At 35.8% G+C, this 18683-nt stretch overlaps 1 protein-coding gene across 1 annotated transcript in view; it reads left to right on the top strand.

The window, feature by feature from the left end:
- Nucleotides 1-18683, top strand: part of LOC125676423 (E3 ubiquitin-protein ligase rnf213-beta-like) — a 357493-nt gene that overhangs the window by 21343 nt on the left and 317467 nt on the right. The window contains exon 3 of the mRNA XM_056160943.1: nt 10500-10736. Coding sequence (XP_056016918.1) covers nt 10517-10736 — 220 coding nt within the window. The 5' untranslated portion in view covers nt 10500-10516. The remainder of the gene's footprint in view (nt 1-10499; nt 10737-18683) is intronic.

The following is an 18683-nucleotide window of genomic DNA, read 5'->3' as shown; positions in this document are numbered from 1 at the left end:
GAGCACCCATCTGAAAAACCATCTCTGCAAGAGAGGCTATGAAGCCCCAAAAGTGCAATCAGTTACTGATGATATGTCAAAACACGACAGACAATCCGTACTACAATATATATGCAAATCGGTAGGTGACAGAGTCCCAATGATTACTACGTACAATCCTGTCTTGAAAGACCTAAACAAAATTCTGAAGAAGCATATTCCCATTCTTCAGATTAACCCAAGAATGGTGGAGGTCTCAAAAAAACCTCCCATGGCTGCCTTCAGACGTCCGAGAAATCTAAAAGACATGGTGGTGCGAACCAAATTGGAGAATCCTTTGCCAAATGGGGGCTTTAAACATGCTCTGATGGCAGATGCCTGTTGTGCAAACACAGCGCGAGCACATACAGTTTTAAGAGTCCTGTCATCGGCTGATGCTACCGAATTCTTGGGGACACATCCTGTCGCACGGACAACTGCATATATCTCATAAGCTGTAAGGTTTGTGACCAACAATACGTAGGTGAAACTGGGGACCTACGTAGAAGGATGAATAACCACCGGTCTTCCATTAAAACCAAAAGGGTCAAAGAACCCGTTGCCGAGAATTTCAATATCAGGACATAAATGGAAAGACATGACAGTAGTGATTATTGACCATAATGCTCACTGAACCGATGTGGAGAGAAAAAACAAGGAGAAAGTTTGGATGCACAGACTGAGGTCATTCTGCCCCAATGATAAATCGAATGACTTTTCCAGAATGAATGTGGCCTAGCCTCCCCTAGTTATTACTCAATATCGTTCTGTTTGTTTTACACTTTCTTTATCGTCGTCTACTTGTCACGGCATCATCGTTAGCAGTCATTTTTTAAAAATTTCATTATTATTTGTAATATCCGTACTTAATAGTCACCCTAATTATTTGTTTCCACATTTTTTCTATGCTCTAATGTCAAATTGGATTCATTTATTTTTCGATTTAATCTTTTCATAATATTTTAATTTTTATATTTTATTTTTCATCACAGTTCAACACAAGTTATATACGAGGGCGAGTCAATAAGTAACTTACCTATCCCATTTCCGATTGACTATTTTCATACCTTGTTTCAATACATGTTTTATTCCTGGGTGCAAAATTGCACGCGTATCGAGTCATTTATTACTAAGATATTGAATGTCAAAATTGGCTAGTGATGCAAAGGCATGTTTTTATCTAACGTTGAGTACCTTACTATAATTCGGTACTTGTATTTAAAAGGCAAAACAGGAAAGGAAATACACGGCGAGTCAGCTGATGTTTATGGGTCTTCTACACGATCTTATGCTCAGGTTAAATTCTGGGTAGGGCAATTCAAACGCGGTAGAACGTCTTTAGAAGATGAAGCCCATTGGATGCCACCGACGAAGAAATGTAAGTTTGTTCGGGGTCTGGTATACTCTGATAGAAGAATTCAGGTGGAAGAAATAGCGTAGGCATAAGGCATTTCACATGGTAGCGTTTCAACAATCTTACATGATCGTTTAGGTATGCGTAAGCTAACAGCCCACTGGGCCCCAAAATCCTTTAGCGATGAACAATGACAACCAGGGCATCAGTATGAAGCGCCTTGTGCAAGCGTTTTATGATAAAAGATGATTTTCATCTTCGTCTGGTGACTGTAGATGAGACCTGGGTTCATTATTATGAGCCAGAGAATAAAAGGGTCGTCAGTTTAAAGTTGAGTACCGTGCTATAATTCGGTAATTGTATTAAAAAGGTAAATCAGACAAGGAAATACACGGCAAGTTAGCCGATGTTTATGGGTCTTCTGCACCATCTTATGCTCAGATTAAATTCTGGGTAGGGGAATTCTAACGCGGTAGAACGTCTTTAGAAGATGAAGCCAGGTCTGGACGCCCACTGGATGCCACCGACGAAAAAATGTTTATGAAAGTTCGGGATCTGGTATACTTTGAAAGGCGAATTTAGGTGGAAGTCGTCAGTGGGTAGGGCCTTGGTCCCCGAGACCAAAGAAGTTCAAAACGCAACCATCTGATGGCAAGGTCATGACCACAGTATTTTGATACACAAAAGGCGGTATTATGTTGATTTTTTTACCCAAAAAAGTACAATAACTGGAGTGTACTTTGAAAACTTGCTAGACTAGTTGAGAACCGCTATCCGTGAAAAACGCTGAAGTAAACTCTTTAAAGGTGATTTGCTGCAACAGGACAATGCGAGAGTCCACACTGACCTAGCTCCTAGCAACTTCTTCCTATTGCCAAACATGAAAAAGGGTATCCGTGGACGTCATTTCCAGTCTGACGAAGTTGTGACGGCAGTTGAGGAGTGGGTCAATGGAAAAGACCCCTACTTTTTCAGTTCTGGTCTGATGGCAATTGAACACCGTTGGTTTAAGTGCATCACACTAGAGGGGAATTACGTCGAAAAAGAAGAGGTGTATCTCAATCGGAAATACGTTAAGCTGGTTAAGCTTGACTCGCCCTCGTAGCTTTACACCTCTACGAAATACTCATTATAAGCCGTCATTAGAACGAGTTAACATACCGCTTAAGGATGCTGATTAATGAACTCGTTCTTTGTTTTGGACTTGATCCAGTTTAGGACTGATTAGTTGAGTTCAGTCTTGGCGCTTGATTAGAACAGATTTTTCTATTGCTACATATATTACACTCAATAATTTTAATATGTAGACGTTTTGTTTGTTATCAGCTTTTGTAGTTTAGTTGCAGTTTTAGTTTCCTTTTATATTTAGTTTTCATTTCTATGTATATATTCTATCGTCCTGAGAAAGGGACAGGTCATCCCGAAAATTTGACAATTTACTGTTGTTCATGTTGTTAGTCATTTTCAGTGCTTTTTATATCCTTATTTATTTCACCTCGTACATTGCATCTGCTATTAGATCTGACACTTTGGATGTTGAGTGTTGTTGGATTTTAGTGCTCTTGAATGAACATAACTGGCCTAAGTGATATAAAGCACAGAAAATATCAATGAATGAAACGGGATACAGTTACTCAACGTACATATATGTACATTTTAGAGGATCGTACAAGATGCACATAGCTTTATATAAAATATTTCAAATGCAATGTGTATCTTGATCTTGATCCCCATACCTCTACACTGTATGTATATTTGGTTTTTTTTTTTATTACTTTGATACATGTAGTTCAAAGTATGTTATTTTCATAAAAGCGATATTTTCATAATAAAAGAGACAAACTTGCGAGAGTCCTCGTTTATAAATATGGTATACATACATGTATACATGACATCTGTTTACAATTACATGCAGAGGTACGTCAGGTAGGAGCTATATTTTAAACACACGATGAATACATTCCTTATATGCATATTGTAACAGGCTGGCCTCTAGTAATCCTCATCACGTATAATCACAACTTCTTTAGAGATCAAATGTTTATTTTCCTCACATCAAACAATGCATATAGATACACATGACAGCGTAGGTCCATCATTAAATAATGTCATCTGGGAATCACAACCCGTATATAATCATAATCTTTCACGGGGTCTTATGAGTGGTGGGAGATAGCTCAAGGTTTCAAAAAAATGAAAATAGCACTGTACAGTAGAGGGGAATAAAAGGAAAATAACTATGGCAAAGAGAATCTACATATAGGATACTTTCTGTCAGGAATTATTATTACTATAATAATAATTTTCAATAACTTTGGATTGTCAGAAATTAAATTATAAGAAAATAAGATGTCAGGATATCAATTGTCAGGATTCTGCAGTTGTCAGGATTTCAATTGTAAGGAATTTATTTGTCAGGATTTTACTTGTCAAGAATTTCTTTGTCAGGAATATTCAGTTGTCAAGTAATTATAATTTATCCAAATATTGAATAGTTTCTTGATAATGATTATGATTTCTTGTCAACAAAATCATTTTTGTATCCAAGTTTCTCTCAGTTTTTGTCCTGACACTGATGTGCTTGAGACAGCAATCTATCTAAAATGATCTTCCTCTCTTATATAGCTTCAGCAGCTAGGAATTAGCCAATCAAATTACTCGATTTTCCTGACAATTCCTGACAGGAAAAAATGCAATAAAAACTGTCATCTTCCTACAAAAATGATATACAAGGAATATTAATTAACTCAATAAAAATAATTGAATAACTTGCATGGTTAATTGATTCAAATAGATGCTGAATTCACTGCACTATATTTTGTGACTTCACTACCAACAAGGAAGAAAATGTCTCCTTAGGCATGCACAAAATAGTTCCAAATTAAGTAACAATAAAATGGGACTGTATTGATAACGGCAATAAAAGACTGAATCATATCGACTAAATCTTATCATCTATGTGAATCCTAAATGAAAAAAAAACAACAACACTTAGTAGCTATATGGTAAGTTTCCATAACTTTGAATTAATGCGCCAACTTCACTGTTGATGATGTCATACAATGGCAGCCTCTAAGTATTTAACTATGTGTACACCTAGGATAAACATGTGTAGGATATATGAATTAAACTGAGGATAGACCAAGCAGTCTATGGAATATTTTACACAGGTAAGTGTACTAATTAATAGTCATTTATTGCATTTCATTCACGGAAAACATGTGGTAAACAAAACACAGCTGGATCTCATGTTTATATGCAACAATAAAAAAAACCCAACAATCTAATGATAATAAACCATGACAATCAACAATGGCATTATAACTTTCTACAATATACAGTAAATGTACAGTTTTCCCTTTAAATTGGAATTTCACATTCTGTTGTGCAACTATAATGCACAAAATATGTATCTAAAGGCCACCCCCTTCCCAAACACACAAGAATTTTTTTTAAAAGAAAGACCTGTATATTCCAATATGAATCCGGAGGCACATTTGTGAGCCGGTAGGGGACATGTACTGCTTTTTCCATACCCCTACTTAGAATAGACTTAAGTCAAAATTTTGATCACATATCTGAAGATTTAGCAGCACAGATATTTAAAAAAAACCTGCAGGTTTACAAAGAATTCAAATGTAAACATTTATTGACAATTTTATTTCAAATGTTAGCTGGATTTGAAATTTAGACTTAAGTCTACTCTCAGTTTATAGCCTTGAGGCCAGAACTTTTGTTTAAACATAATTCCAGGTGGGAAACTCTTTGCAAAACTTTCTAAGTAATTTGAAGGATTCTACATTATTGAACAAAGTCATGAAATGTTTAACTATTACGTAATTATTACGAGAAAAGATCTCCTTATTACGAGATAATTATCTCGAAATTACGAAAAAATATGTAAATCTTGGTCACATGATATCTTTCTTTATATGAGCTCTTTTCTCCTCATTACGTCAGTGTGTTTTGGATGCTGTTTTAAATATAAGAAATCACTTTCCATTCAAAGCATGCCATTGAAATTTGTCATTTCAACAAGTTTTTATCTATTTTAATTATTCTGTATAACGAAAATGTGTGATTTTCTGATGTTAACTTGTACTTCCGGTTTTGTTTGTCTGACATCTTTAAAAATGTGGCAACATCCACATTTTCTTTGGTTATTGATTAAATTCAACTATATTGAATGGAAATCAATACAGATTTGGCACTTTTAACCATTAATATTGATAAGTCACATGAGGATCGACCCACCTTAAAGTAGAAAGGAAAGAAAACGACGATTTATTATTGTAGGTTTCTGCACTATCAATTAATTAAATCAATTAAATTTTACAAGTTTTACGATGATATAAGCTAATGATAAAGTTAAACTATCATAATGCTTAGTGTAACTGTGTATGAATTTGAAAGTTCAAGAATTCTTGTAATTCCGCCGTTAAGTACACACTATGATAGTACATATTGTCGTTTGGAAAATATCCTCGGCGACGATATGCACGTACCCTAACGGTACATATTGTCCGTTGGTACATATACTACATATTGTCCGTTGGTACATATACTACATATTGTCCGTTGGTACATACACTACATATTGTCCGTTGGTACATATACTACATATTGTCCGTTGGTACACATACTACATATTGTCCGTTGGTACATATACTACATGTTGTCCGTTGGTACATATACTACATATTGTCCGTTGCTACATATACTACATGTTGTCCGTTGGTACATATACTACATATTGTCCGTTGGTACATATACTACATGTTGTCCGTTGGTACATATACTACATGTTGTCCGTTGGTACATACACTACATATTGTCCGTTGGTACATATACTACATGTTGTCCGTTGGTACATATACTACATGTTGTCCGTTGGTACATATACTACATATTGTCCGTTGGTACATATACTACATGTTGTCCGTTGGTACATATACTACATATTGTCCGTTGGTACATATACTACATGTTGTCCGTTGGTACATATACTACATATTGTCCGTTGCTACATATACTACATATTGTCGCCGACGATAATATGCGTCGTAATACGGCATATTATTTGCATCACGGTACATACTGTCGTCGGAGACAATAAACCAATGGAATATATTGTCGCCGGCCGCGGTAGATGGAAAGGTGTGGGGTGGGGGGTTAAGATAAATATAGGTATCTATGTAGACAATATTTAGCTGTGGTTAGATGTTGAATTGTGTAATGCGAATGAATATTTGGAATTCTTGTACGATTCTAATATCATTTTCAGTGGAGGCCGTGATCGCCTTTTTGTTACTCTCATTAAATGATTACATGTTTGACTTTGTTTCATTTCATATATTGATAAATTTCAAATATCTATAATATGAAAATATCATTATTTTAACAAACCACTATCTAGCACTTTAAGTATATGCATCTTTTGTTTTTACTTTCGTAGTAGCATACTTGTACAGGATTAGTGCCCCCCCCCCCCCCTCTCTCTCTCTCTCTCTCTCTCTCTCTCTCTCTCTCTCTCTCTCTCTCTCCCGCGTACTTAATATCTTAAGTAACCAGTACAAAATGATTTGATCATTAAAGATATATGATGGCATTGATCAATAAAAAAGAGATATATTGCATACATTTATGTATGTAGTCTAGATTTGTAAAAATAAAATAGATCAATAAAAATCCAAACTTAGTTCAAGAAGTCTCATTCCTACATGTAGATCAGTACCTAATGCTACAATTACATGTACATCTAATAATGGTGAGGGTTTGTGTTGATACATATTGTAGAAGGAGTCATGCAACAACTCTATCTACATATATAAAGGTTTCACACCTCCACTTTACAGTCCTTTGAATTGTAGATCAAACCTCCGTAATAAAACAAGAATAAGCACCTGTTGATCTGACAAATTTTGAAAACACAAAAATAGATATTCCGGTTCTATTAGTCTTTCATTATTGTATATCCGATGAAAGAAATAAAACCCACAAAAAATGCCCGTAGACATATGCATTTCATATTTCTAACAGTGTGATTATAACCGGAACTAAACTTACGTGGACTGGAACGTAAATGATGACCCGGAACGAAAATTATAGGTATTTAGCATTCCTAAATTATGCTACACCGGACGACAATATGTACCATCACACACACTTTGAATAAGATCATTTCGATTTGCTGACCAATTAACAAAGAGGGAAGAAGTATCAAACGTTTCCAAGATCATCCATAAGTTGTGCAACTCGGATTTATATCAATATGTTCTCGTAATTACGAGATCTTTTCTCGTAATTACGAGATAATGGAATGTGAATTTATATTTTAGCATGATACTAATGAGCTTTCTTAGTAATCTGATGAAACTACGGAAAGTCAATAAAGCTGGAAGAGGGCGGTAAAATCATCCAAAGTATATCGATTTTTTCTGATCTCCTTGTACAAGTTGACATAATTTTGACGTTATAAACATTTCATTGGAAGATGACACTAATTTTATTTTGCCATTTTGAGGTATAACACAACAACACGAGGCGGTTATACGTTTCCGTATGAAACAAATCAAAACAAGATAATTCAGAGAATTAAGCTTAAATAACATGAAGCTTTCATGTAAATTTGTACTTTCCTAGCCATGTGGTTCTCCAGAAGATTTTCAAAGATTTTACCTATATATTTGCTTGTAAAACTTTGATCCCTTATTGTGGCCCCATCATACCCCCCGGGGGCCATGATTTTAACAAAATTGAAACTGCTCTTCTGGCTCAGTGGTTTTTGAGAAGATTTTTAAATGATCCCACCCTATTTTTGCATATTTGTGATTATCTCCCCTTTGAAGGAGGGGTGGTCATTCATTTGAATAATCCTGAAAGCCCTACACCGAAGGATGCTTTTGGCCAAGTTTGGTTGAAATTTGCCCAATGGTTCTGGAGAAGTTGAAAATGTGAAAGTTTACAGACGGACAACAGGCAATCAGAAAAGCTCACTTGAGCATTCAGCTCAGGTGAGCTAAAAAGTCTGTCTTACTCTCTTGGATGCAATCTGTGTCGAAGGTCTTGCCACTGACCCCAAAAATCATCATGAATTGCTATTATAACCATATCAGCATTGACAGTTTTGATAAACGTTTTTGAAACCAGAGCATGGAAGTGTACTTCAACTGTGTGAGAAACCAGAGCATGGAAGTGTACTTCAACTGTGTGAGAAAGATTTGTGGTACTTCTTAACACAGGTCCAGTCCTGAAAATAGAAATAAATTTGACATTATAAAGTGGATAAATAACTGATACAAGTTTGTAAGAATTGAAAGATCACAAAATAAGGTCATTTACTATACATGTACATATGGATTTCAAATTATTTAAAAAACAAAACAAATGAAGAGGCTGATGCGTCCCGATGCTATCCTGAGCGCTTATAAGATACATCAAACATTAAATCCCAATGATGAACTACCTTTCCCCTAAGAGCAATACAGAGAAACCTGTCTAATCTGACTTGCACTTGGAGACAAATTTTTGTCGGGATACACAGTGTGTCAGATTAAGGTAAGGTTTGCAACAACAGGGAGATAACTCTTGATATACCTCAGTGCACTTCGCGCTTGATGACGTCATAATGAAAAATGCGTCACGTCATAGTTGTATCGAAGGAAAATATCATAATATTTACTTGTTATCTACTACCGTTGTTAAGTGTCAAGCGGCGTACTTGTAAATCTCTATGACAAAATAATAACAATGTTATAATAAAAAAAATTGTTGGTTGGTTTAGAGTCCAAATTTGAGGTCGGGCCAAATTTTGAGGCCAGGCCAAAATTTGGGATGGAACATAATTAGAAGCCAAAATTGAGGCCAGGCCAATGGGGCCAGGCCAGGTTTTATAGTATGCCCTATTCATTTGCTGAAAATACAACGAGAGTGCTCTGATGACAGATGTAGTGCGTTGCATGGAATCATTCATCTATTCAACAGTGATATTGCGTAGAAAAGGTTTTAGGAGTCATGAAAACAGGGAATTGGATTAAGTAGATGAAATTTTCCATACTCAAATTAAATCTAAAGACGTTAGCTACGGTGATGATATACTGTTCTTAATGATATTATTTTGGATTTAGAATCTGAGAGATATTAAAGTGCATCGTATTCAGCAAACTTTGGCCTGAAATTAAATTGCACATTAGGAAACACATGTACAATTGTGATGTCAAGTAAACATATTGCGTATTATGCGAATGTTGGTTTCAGTTCAGCTAAATAATTTCAATATGAGAAGTTGTATGATAAACAGGGAAAATTTCATGATAAATTTTCATATCAGCCAAACCGATCAGCATGAGGTCTCGGGCTAATGCTTTCGGTCTGATATTGAGCCGCTAGTGCTTATATGACGAGAAGGGATGTTCTGCGTAAGATCAATTATTTAAAGCGTAACAGACTACAGATAAATAAGTTGATGTTACAAGGGTTTCAACAGTCTAGTTTAGACGCAGCATTTTGCAGATTTTATGGTCTTTATAATGATCTTATTTGCAATACAACTTGTTATTAGGTGGGATGATATTTGACTTGTTTCATAACGATTTTGGTTACGAATTACTCTTTTTACCTGATGGCTCACGGCGGATGTGACCGGTCGATAGGGGATGTTTACTCCTTCTAGACATCTGATCCCAGCTCTAGTGTTTCTAGATGTCAATGTTTGTTCTCGATTTTGTATTCTTTATAGGATTATGAGATTGATCACTGTTCGTTATCTTTTTCATAACATCATAAAATTATTTTATAACGAACTTAAATCCAATAAGGTTAGTAAAATCCAATAAAAGATCAGTGAAATCCATAGAGAGTCAGTAAAATCCAATCAAGGGTCAGTAGAATCCATTAAAGAGGAAATCAGTCAGTAAATATTGCGCTCTGCCTCCCGTGATTATTGCAGCAAACTACTACTTGTCCAATTGACTCCAGTGCGCGGTATAACATGCTGGATTTGGGATATTTACATGTAGATAAGCTAAAGCTTGGTATGGTAAGAAAGAATTGTATCACGCTCATAGCTGGTACAAATGGCTTCCCAACAAATGCACAAAGGTAATACACACTATATCTTTTTTCTCAGGATAAAAAGTGGATACAATGGAACATGTAAAATGTCCAAACTTTGACCCTGAGAAGGATGCTATTTGCGAAGAGGAGATCTCCCGAGACCAACAATATTGTGAAGAATGTGGATGGGAAATAGACAAGAAAATTTTTGATCCTGGATCGCGAATGTGCAATTCAGTAAAAGATGGAGTGCGATGTCAGAATATCATTAAAAAACGTTTTTGCAGCAACTGCGGATCCAGGTCAACAAGTAAGAATTTACCGCTACTTTTAATATTTCTTCATCAAACAAAGCAAATGTAAATCATTTCATCCAAGTACACCCTGTGGTCAAAGTTTGCGAGTTGTTCAATATTCTTCCGTATCCCATCTAACATTGACGTATTCTACATACATTTAGTATTTATTCATACAAGGTTCAAAATATCATTTTGGAAAGTATTTGTTTTCTAATCAAGGATTAAGACCCTTCAGAAGGAATAATGGCGTCGGTGGCCGAGTGGTTAGGCCGTCAGACTCTCGACCGAAAGGTCGTGGGTTCGAGTCCTGGCCGCGGCAGGGCTGACGTTGTGTCCTTGGGAAAGGCACTTCACATGAATTTCCTCACTCCACCCAAGTGTAAAAGGGGTACCTGGCTATAGACAGTGAAATATATTGTTAGAATGTTAGTGCTCTAGCGCTTGTAATGGCAGCTTGCACTCTATGCTTCCTAGGAGGCTGAGAAAGTTCTAGCTTGATATAAGGTCTGCCGGGGTAATAATGTACATTGATAATTGTAAAGCGCTTTGAGCAGCATACGCTGGATAAGGCGCTATATAAAACCAATCATTACCAACGGATGACCTTCTAGTGATTGTACTGTTTATTATTATTAAGGTCTTGCGTGTTTCTTATTAAGGTCTTCCGTGAAGACCGGAAGACCTTATAGTGATTCTATTGTTTCTTATTAAGTATATAGTGATTGTACTGTTTATTATTATTATGTCTCCGAACACAAAGTGTCGGAGACATATTGTTTTTGCTCCGTTTCTTATTATTATGTCTCCGAACACAAGGTGTCGGAGACATATTGTTTTTGCTCCGTTTCTTATTATTAAGGTCTTCCGTTTTTCACGGAAGACCTTATAGTGATTCTACTGTTTCTTATTAAGGTCTTCCGTTCTTTACGGAAGACCTTATAGTGATTCTACTGTTTCTTCTTATTATTATTAAGGTCTTCCGTTCTTCACGGAAGACCTTATAGTGATTCTACTGTTTCTTATTATTAAGGTCTTCCGTTTCAGACGGAAGACCTTATAGTGATTGTACTGTTTACTAAGGTCTTCCGTTACCAACGGAAGACCTTCTAGTGATTGTACTGTTTATTATGTTCCCCAAACAAAGTTTGGGAACATATTGTTTTTACTCTGTTTCTTATTACATGTATGTCTCCGAACACAAAGTGTCGGAGACATATTGTTTTTGCTCCGTTTCTTATTATTATGTCTCCGAACACAAGGTGTCGGAGACATATTGTTTTTGCTCCGTTTCTTATTATTAAGGTCTTCCGTTTTTCACGGAAGACCTTATAGTGATTCTACTGTTTCTTATTAAGGTCTTCCGTTCTTTACGGAAGACCTTATAGTGATTCTACTGTTTCTTCTTATTATTATTAAGGTCTTCCGTTCTTCACGGAAGACCTTATAGTGATTCTACTGTTTCTTATTATTAAGGTCTTCCGTTTCAGACGGAAGACCTTATAGTGATTGTACTGTTTACTAAGGTCTTCCGTTACCAACGGAAGACCTTCTAGTGATTGTACTGTTTATTATGTTCCCCAAACAAAGTTTGGGAACATATTGTTTTTACTCTGTTTCTTATTACATGTATGTCTCCGAACACAAAGTGTCGGAGACATATTGTTTTTGCTCCGTTTCTTATTATTATGTCTCCGAACACAAGGTGTCGGAGACATATTGTTTTTGCTCCGTTTCTTATTATTAAGGTCTTCCGTTTTTCACGGAAGACCTTATAGTGATTCTACTGTTTCTTATTAAGGTCTTCCGTTCTTTACGGAAGACCTTATAGTGATTCTACTGTTTCTTCTTATTATTATTAAGGTCTTCCGTTCTTCACGGAAGACCTTATAGTGATTCTACTGTTTCTTATTATTAAGGTCTTCCGTTTCAGACGGAAGACCTTATAGTGATTGTACTGTTTACTAAGGTCTTCCGTTACCAACGGAAGACCTTCTAGTGATTGTACTGTTTATTATGTTCCCCAAACAAAGTTTGGGAACATATTGTTTTTACTCTGTTTCTTATTACATGTATGTCTCCGAACACAAAGTGTCGGAGACATATTGTTTTTGCTCCGTTTCTTATTATGTCTCCGAACACAAAGTGTCCGAAACATATTGTTTTTGCTCCGTTTCTTATTATTCTTATTTTCTTCTTCTTCTTCTTATTCCTCTTCTTTCCTGAGAAATTTGTCCGCTTGATTGTATGAAAGTGCTTCGACAGATCCACTTCAAACTTTGTGAACTGATATGGGGTCATGAGAAGGGGTGCAATCAAATTTCGAAATTTTCAAAATGGCCGCCGTTTCAAAATGGCGGCCAAAAACGTCAAAAAGTCAAGGTTGTCGGATTTCAACCAAATTCTATTTCTAGGGTAATTTAGTGACCCCGAGTCCATTTCCACCATCAAATTGTTTTTGGAGCCGCCATTTTCAAAATGGCCGCCATATACCGAAATATTTGAAAGTGTTAAAATCTGTACAACATTTGAGTTCTGGGGTCAATTGAGCGTCCACAGTTCATTTCTAGCATCAGTATTTCTTTCCAATCAATTTTGAAATGTTTCAAAATGGCCGCCCTTGAAGAAAATGGCGGCCAAAATTCAAGTCCGTCTGATTTCAACCTAATTTACTGTCTAGGTTTGATGGAGGATTCCGAGTTCATTTCTGGCATCAAAAACCATTTCTGATATGGGGAGATGTTCGGAGACATTTGTGTTGGCATCCCAACACAGTTATAGCTCGTTATTATTATTTTCTTCTTATTTTTCCTCTTCTTTAGTGAGAAATTTGTCCGACCGATTATATGAAAGTGCTTCGACCGATCCACTTCAAACTTTGTGAGCTGATAGGGGGTCATTAGGAGGGGTGCAATCAACTTTTCAAATTTTCAAAATGGCTGCCGTTTCAAGATGGCGGCCAAAAAACGTCAAAAAATCAAGGTTGTCGGATTTCAACCAAATTTTATTTTAAGGGTAATTTAGTGATCCCGAGTCCATTTCCACCATCAAAATTATTTTTTGAGCCGCCATTTTCAAAATGGCCGCCATATACCGAAATATTTGAAAGTGTTAAAATATCTACAACATTTGAGTTCTGAGGTAAATTGAGGGTCCACAATTCATTTCTAACTTCAGTATTTCCTTCCAATCAATTTTGAAATGTTTCAAAATGGCCACTATTGAACAAAATGGTTGCCAAAAATCAAGTCCGTCGGATTTCAACCAAATTTAGTTTCTAGGGTTTCTTGAGGATCCTGAGTGGATATCTGGCATCAAAAAACATTTTTGACATGAGGAGGTGTTCGGAGATCCACTTCAAACTTTGTGAGCTGATAGAGGGTCATTAGGAGGGGTGCAATCAACTTTTCAAATTTTCAAAATGGCCGCCGTTTCAAAATGGCGGCCAAAAAACGTCAAAAACTCAAAGTTCTCAGATTTCAACCAAATTCTATTTCTAGGGTATTTTGGTGCCCCCTAGTCCATTTCCACCATACAGTTTTTTTTCATCCGCCATTTTCAAAATGGCCGCCATATACTGAAATATTTGAAAGTGTTAAACTGTACAACATTTGGGTTCTGGGGTAAATGGAGGGTCCACAATTCATTTCTAGCATCAGTACTTCCTTCCAATCTATTTTTAGATTTTTCGAAATGGCCGCCATTGAAGAAAATGGCGGCCAAAAAATCAAGTCCGTCGGATTTCAACCAAATTTAGTTTCTAGGGTTTTTGGAGAATTCTGATCTGGCATCAAAAACCATTTTTGACATGGGGAGGTGTTCGGATACATTTTTGTTGGCATCCCAACACAGTTATAGCTCGTTATTATGTTCCCCAAACAAAGTTTGGGAACATATTGTTTTTACTCTGTTTCTTATTATTATTAAGGTCTTCCGTTTTCAACGGAAGACCTTCTAGTGATTCTACTGTTTATTATTATTATTAAGGTCTTCCGTTTCTAACGGAAGACCTTCTAGTGATTCTACTGTTTATTATTATTATTAAGGTCTTCCGTTTTCCAACGGAAGACCTTCTAGTGATTCTACTGTTTATTAAGGTCTTCCGTTTCTAACGGAAGACCTAGTGATTCTACTGTTTATTATTATTATTATTATTTTTTTTTCCCTTTCGTCTCCGAGACCGTTGGATGGATTTTCCTGAAACTTTCACAGGTTATAGAGAACGATGGTACCTTGAGGTGTTTTTTTTCATTTTTTCAAAATTCACTTCCGGTCGCAAGATATGTCCAATTTTCCTCTTTTTACAAGATATTTTGTCCAGCGTTTTTCTCAGAAACGGTAAAAGATAGAGTCACCAAAATTTCAGAGTTAATAGATCTCACTTTGTAGGCGTGCAGTAGGGGGTTAAGAATGTCGGCCGTCACTTCCGGTCGTCACCGGAAGTGATTAAAAGAAACATGAATTTCAAACTTTTTTCTTTCAAACTGAAACCTATATCGGTTTACTAGCTCTAGTTCTAATTCTCAAAAAAATGTTGACCCCACCGGAAGTTGAAACTCCAACTTCCGGTTATATCAAAGAAAGACTATTCATTCTCTCATTTTTCAGTGCCATAAATCTCGGTCATAAAACAAGTTAATGATTTGAATTTTACATATGTTATAGACACTATAAATGTCTAGAGTAAATTTCAATATTTTTGAAAAAATTCACTTCCGGTCGTGAGATATAGGGTGGACATATTCAAACCTTGTTTTTTCAGTTTCTCAATAATGAATATAGATAGACGCTTGAAACTTGTAGAGTTGATCAACTAACATTAGTCCATTGTACACATACATTCAATTTTTTTGTCCGTCACTTCCGGTCTATACCGGAAGTATTTGAATAATTGTCGATTTTCCGATTTCTTCGAGTGATTTCTCAGAGATGGCTGAAATTTTCAGGAATAATGTCTTATGAAATGACCTTGCTATAATTCTTTTTGTTTTTACAAAATTCACTTCCGGTCGGAAAATAAGGCCGATTTTTTGTTTCTCAAAAGGAATTTTGTCCAGCATTTTTCTTGGAAAAAGTAAAATATAGGTTCATCAAACATTCAGGGATGATCAATCTCCGTTTGTAGGCGTGCAGTAGTGGGTTGAATATGTCGACCGTCACTTCCTGTCGTCACCGGAAGTGATGGAAAGAATCGCAAATTTCAAACTTTTTCCTTTAAATTGAAACCTATACTAGTTTATTAAGTCTCTTTCAAAGTGTCAAAAGAATATTGACTCTGTCGGTAGTCAAAACGACTACTTCCGGTTTCTTGATAAAATACCTTTTTAATTTTCTTCTCTTTGTCCCCATAAATCTCGCTTATATTTGAAGTCCTTCATATGATTTTCACATGTCTTAAAAAAAGTATGAACTTCCAAAGTTTTGATAATTTTGTTTTTCAAAATTGACTTCCGGTCGGTAGTAACCTACTACTTTTTCTTTCTTAGGTTTACTTCTTTTTTTGAGAACTCTTTCAGATAGAGACGTGACATTTTCAGGGAATATAGACAGTAAAGAGTTGCTGTCATTTATAGGAAAACGCATCTGAATAGTACTTCCGGTCGTCACCGAAAGTTACGAGAAAGGAGTAAAAAATTCGATAATACATTTCTCATTCATTGTTAAGACACATTTTCTGATATATTTAAATGGTTTTTGTAGGAACAGAAAGTTCTTTACCGGAAGTGGTCTAACGGAAGACCTACTCATTACTAGTAATGAGTGTCTAGTTATTATTAAGGTCTTCCGTCTCCTGCGGAAGACCTTACTATTATTGTTTGCGTTCTTCTTCTTCATTATTATTATTATTATTATTATGATTAAGGTCTTCCATCTCCTGCGGAAGACCTTACTATTATTGTTCGCGTTCTTCTTCTTCATTATTATTAAGGTCTTCCGTCTCCTGCGGAAGACCTTACTATTATTGTTCGCGTTCTTCTTCTTCATTATTATTATTATTATTATTTTCCTTGGTAGTACACGCGTTTTTCTCAGCCATTTCTCGATCGATTTTCACGAAATTTTCAGGAAAGATGTCTTTTGGTGACGAGACTTTGCTTGCAAAATTTCGTGCTTGACGTCACTTCCGGTCAGGAGTTATCTCTCTTTTAGTGACTTTTTGAAGGGCCTTGTTGTCCACACATCTCCTCCGTTAGTTTTGAAGCTAGAGTCTTGAAATTTCTACACAAGATAGAGTAAACATTTTAGAAGATTTGTGGGGGATTCGATTTTACCGGAGGCGATTTGCCTAAAAGCTCGCCTGGACCTGAAAAAATGGATGCCAAAATTTTTGGCCGATTTCGGCGATTTTTGACCTTTGATCTCCAATATCTTTTTTCTTGCAAATATTTTGTTAAGACATGTAGAACAAAAGTTGTGCACATTTACGAGATCTTTTCGAAAATATCAAGATTTAGGGGCTAGCCCCTTCAATAAGGGATCTAGAAGGGCTCAAAGTCTAGATCAAATATCTGAAAAATCGTTAATATTTTGGTATAAGTCAAAGAACAAAAAATGTTCATCTCAACAATCCAAATCTATTCATATAAAAATTTAGGTCATATGTTACGTAATAAGGGATTTTAAGGGCCAAAACCATAAATGTTTTACCCCTTGTATCTCGAAAACGACAAATATTTTGAAAAGCAATAAAGAACAAAAGTTGTTCAGAATGATGATCTGAACAATATGCATATTTCGTTTTTACCCTATGTGGCCCCGTTAGGGAGCTACAGTTTGGCCCCTAAAAATTACTTCTAGAAATAACTCGAGAACGGTAAAGAATTTCTAAATATTTGTTGAACAAAAAATGTTTGAAATGTCATGACCTTTCTTACGATATCAAGCAAAAGGGGCTGACCCTTTAAATTAGGGGCCCAGAAGGGTCCAAAGGTTTATGAGAATATCTCAGAAACTATTAATATTTTGTAATAAGTCATTGAAGCGGAAATGTTCATCTAAACGAGCTTGTTCTTATCAAATCAAAAAGTAGGTCATATGTTACGTAATAAGGGATTTTAAGGGCCAAAATCATAAATAATTGACGCCTCATATCTTGAAAACGACAAATATTTTGAAAAACATTATTGAACAAAAGTTGTTCAGAATGATAATCTAAACAATATGTACATTTGGTTTTTTCCCTATGTGGCCCCGTTAGGGAGCTACAGTTTGGCCCCTAAATATTTCTTGTAGAGATAACTCGAGAACGGTAAAGAATTTCTAAATACTTGTTGAGCAAAAAATGTTTCAAATGACAAGGCCTTTCTTACGATATCAAGCAAAACGGGCTGGCCCTTTAAATTAGGGGTTCAGAAGGGTCCAAATGTTTTTGAGAATATCTCAGAAACTATTAATATTTTATAATAAGTTGTAGAAGCGGAAATGTTCATCTCAACGAGCTTGATCTTATCAAATCAAAAAGTAGGTCATATGTTACGTAATTAGAGATTTTAAGGGCCAAAATCGTAAATATTTGACGTCTCATATCTTTAAAACGACATATTTTTTGAAAAGCATTATTGAACAAAAGTTGTTCAATGTGTCATAACCTATCGATCAATATCCAAAAATGGGTCTGTGGGCCTCATGGCTCGCCTGTAGAGTCGATTTTTGTCGATATCAGTCGATTTCAAAAACTTGTAACTGGTAAATATTTTGTAAGGACATATTGAACAAAAGTTGTTCAGTTTATCAAGATCTATCGATTGATATCAAGAAATAGGCCTATGGTCCTAATGGCTCGCCTGTAGAGTCGATTTTTTGTCGATATCGGTCGATCTCAATAACTTTTTACAGGTAAATATTTTGTAAAGACATATAGAACTAAAGTTGTTGAGTCTATAGAGGGCTAACAAATGACATCAAGAAATAGGCCCGTGGGCCTTATGGCTCGCCTGGAGAGTCGAATTTCAAACGAATTT

Source organism: Ostrea edulis, chromosome 3 (genome assembly GCF_947568905.1).
Source record: "Ostrea edulis chromosome 3, xbOstEdul1.1, whole genome shotgun sequence".
NCBI lineage: Eukaryota > Metazoa > Mollusca > Bivalvia > Ostreida > Ostreidae > Ostrea > Ostrea edulis.
Note: the sequence above shows the minus strand (reverse complement) of the source record. Positions and strands in the feature narration are given on the sequence as shown.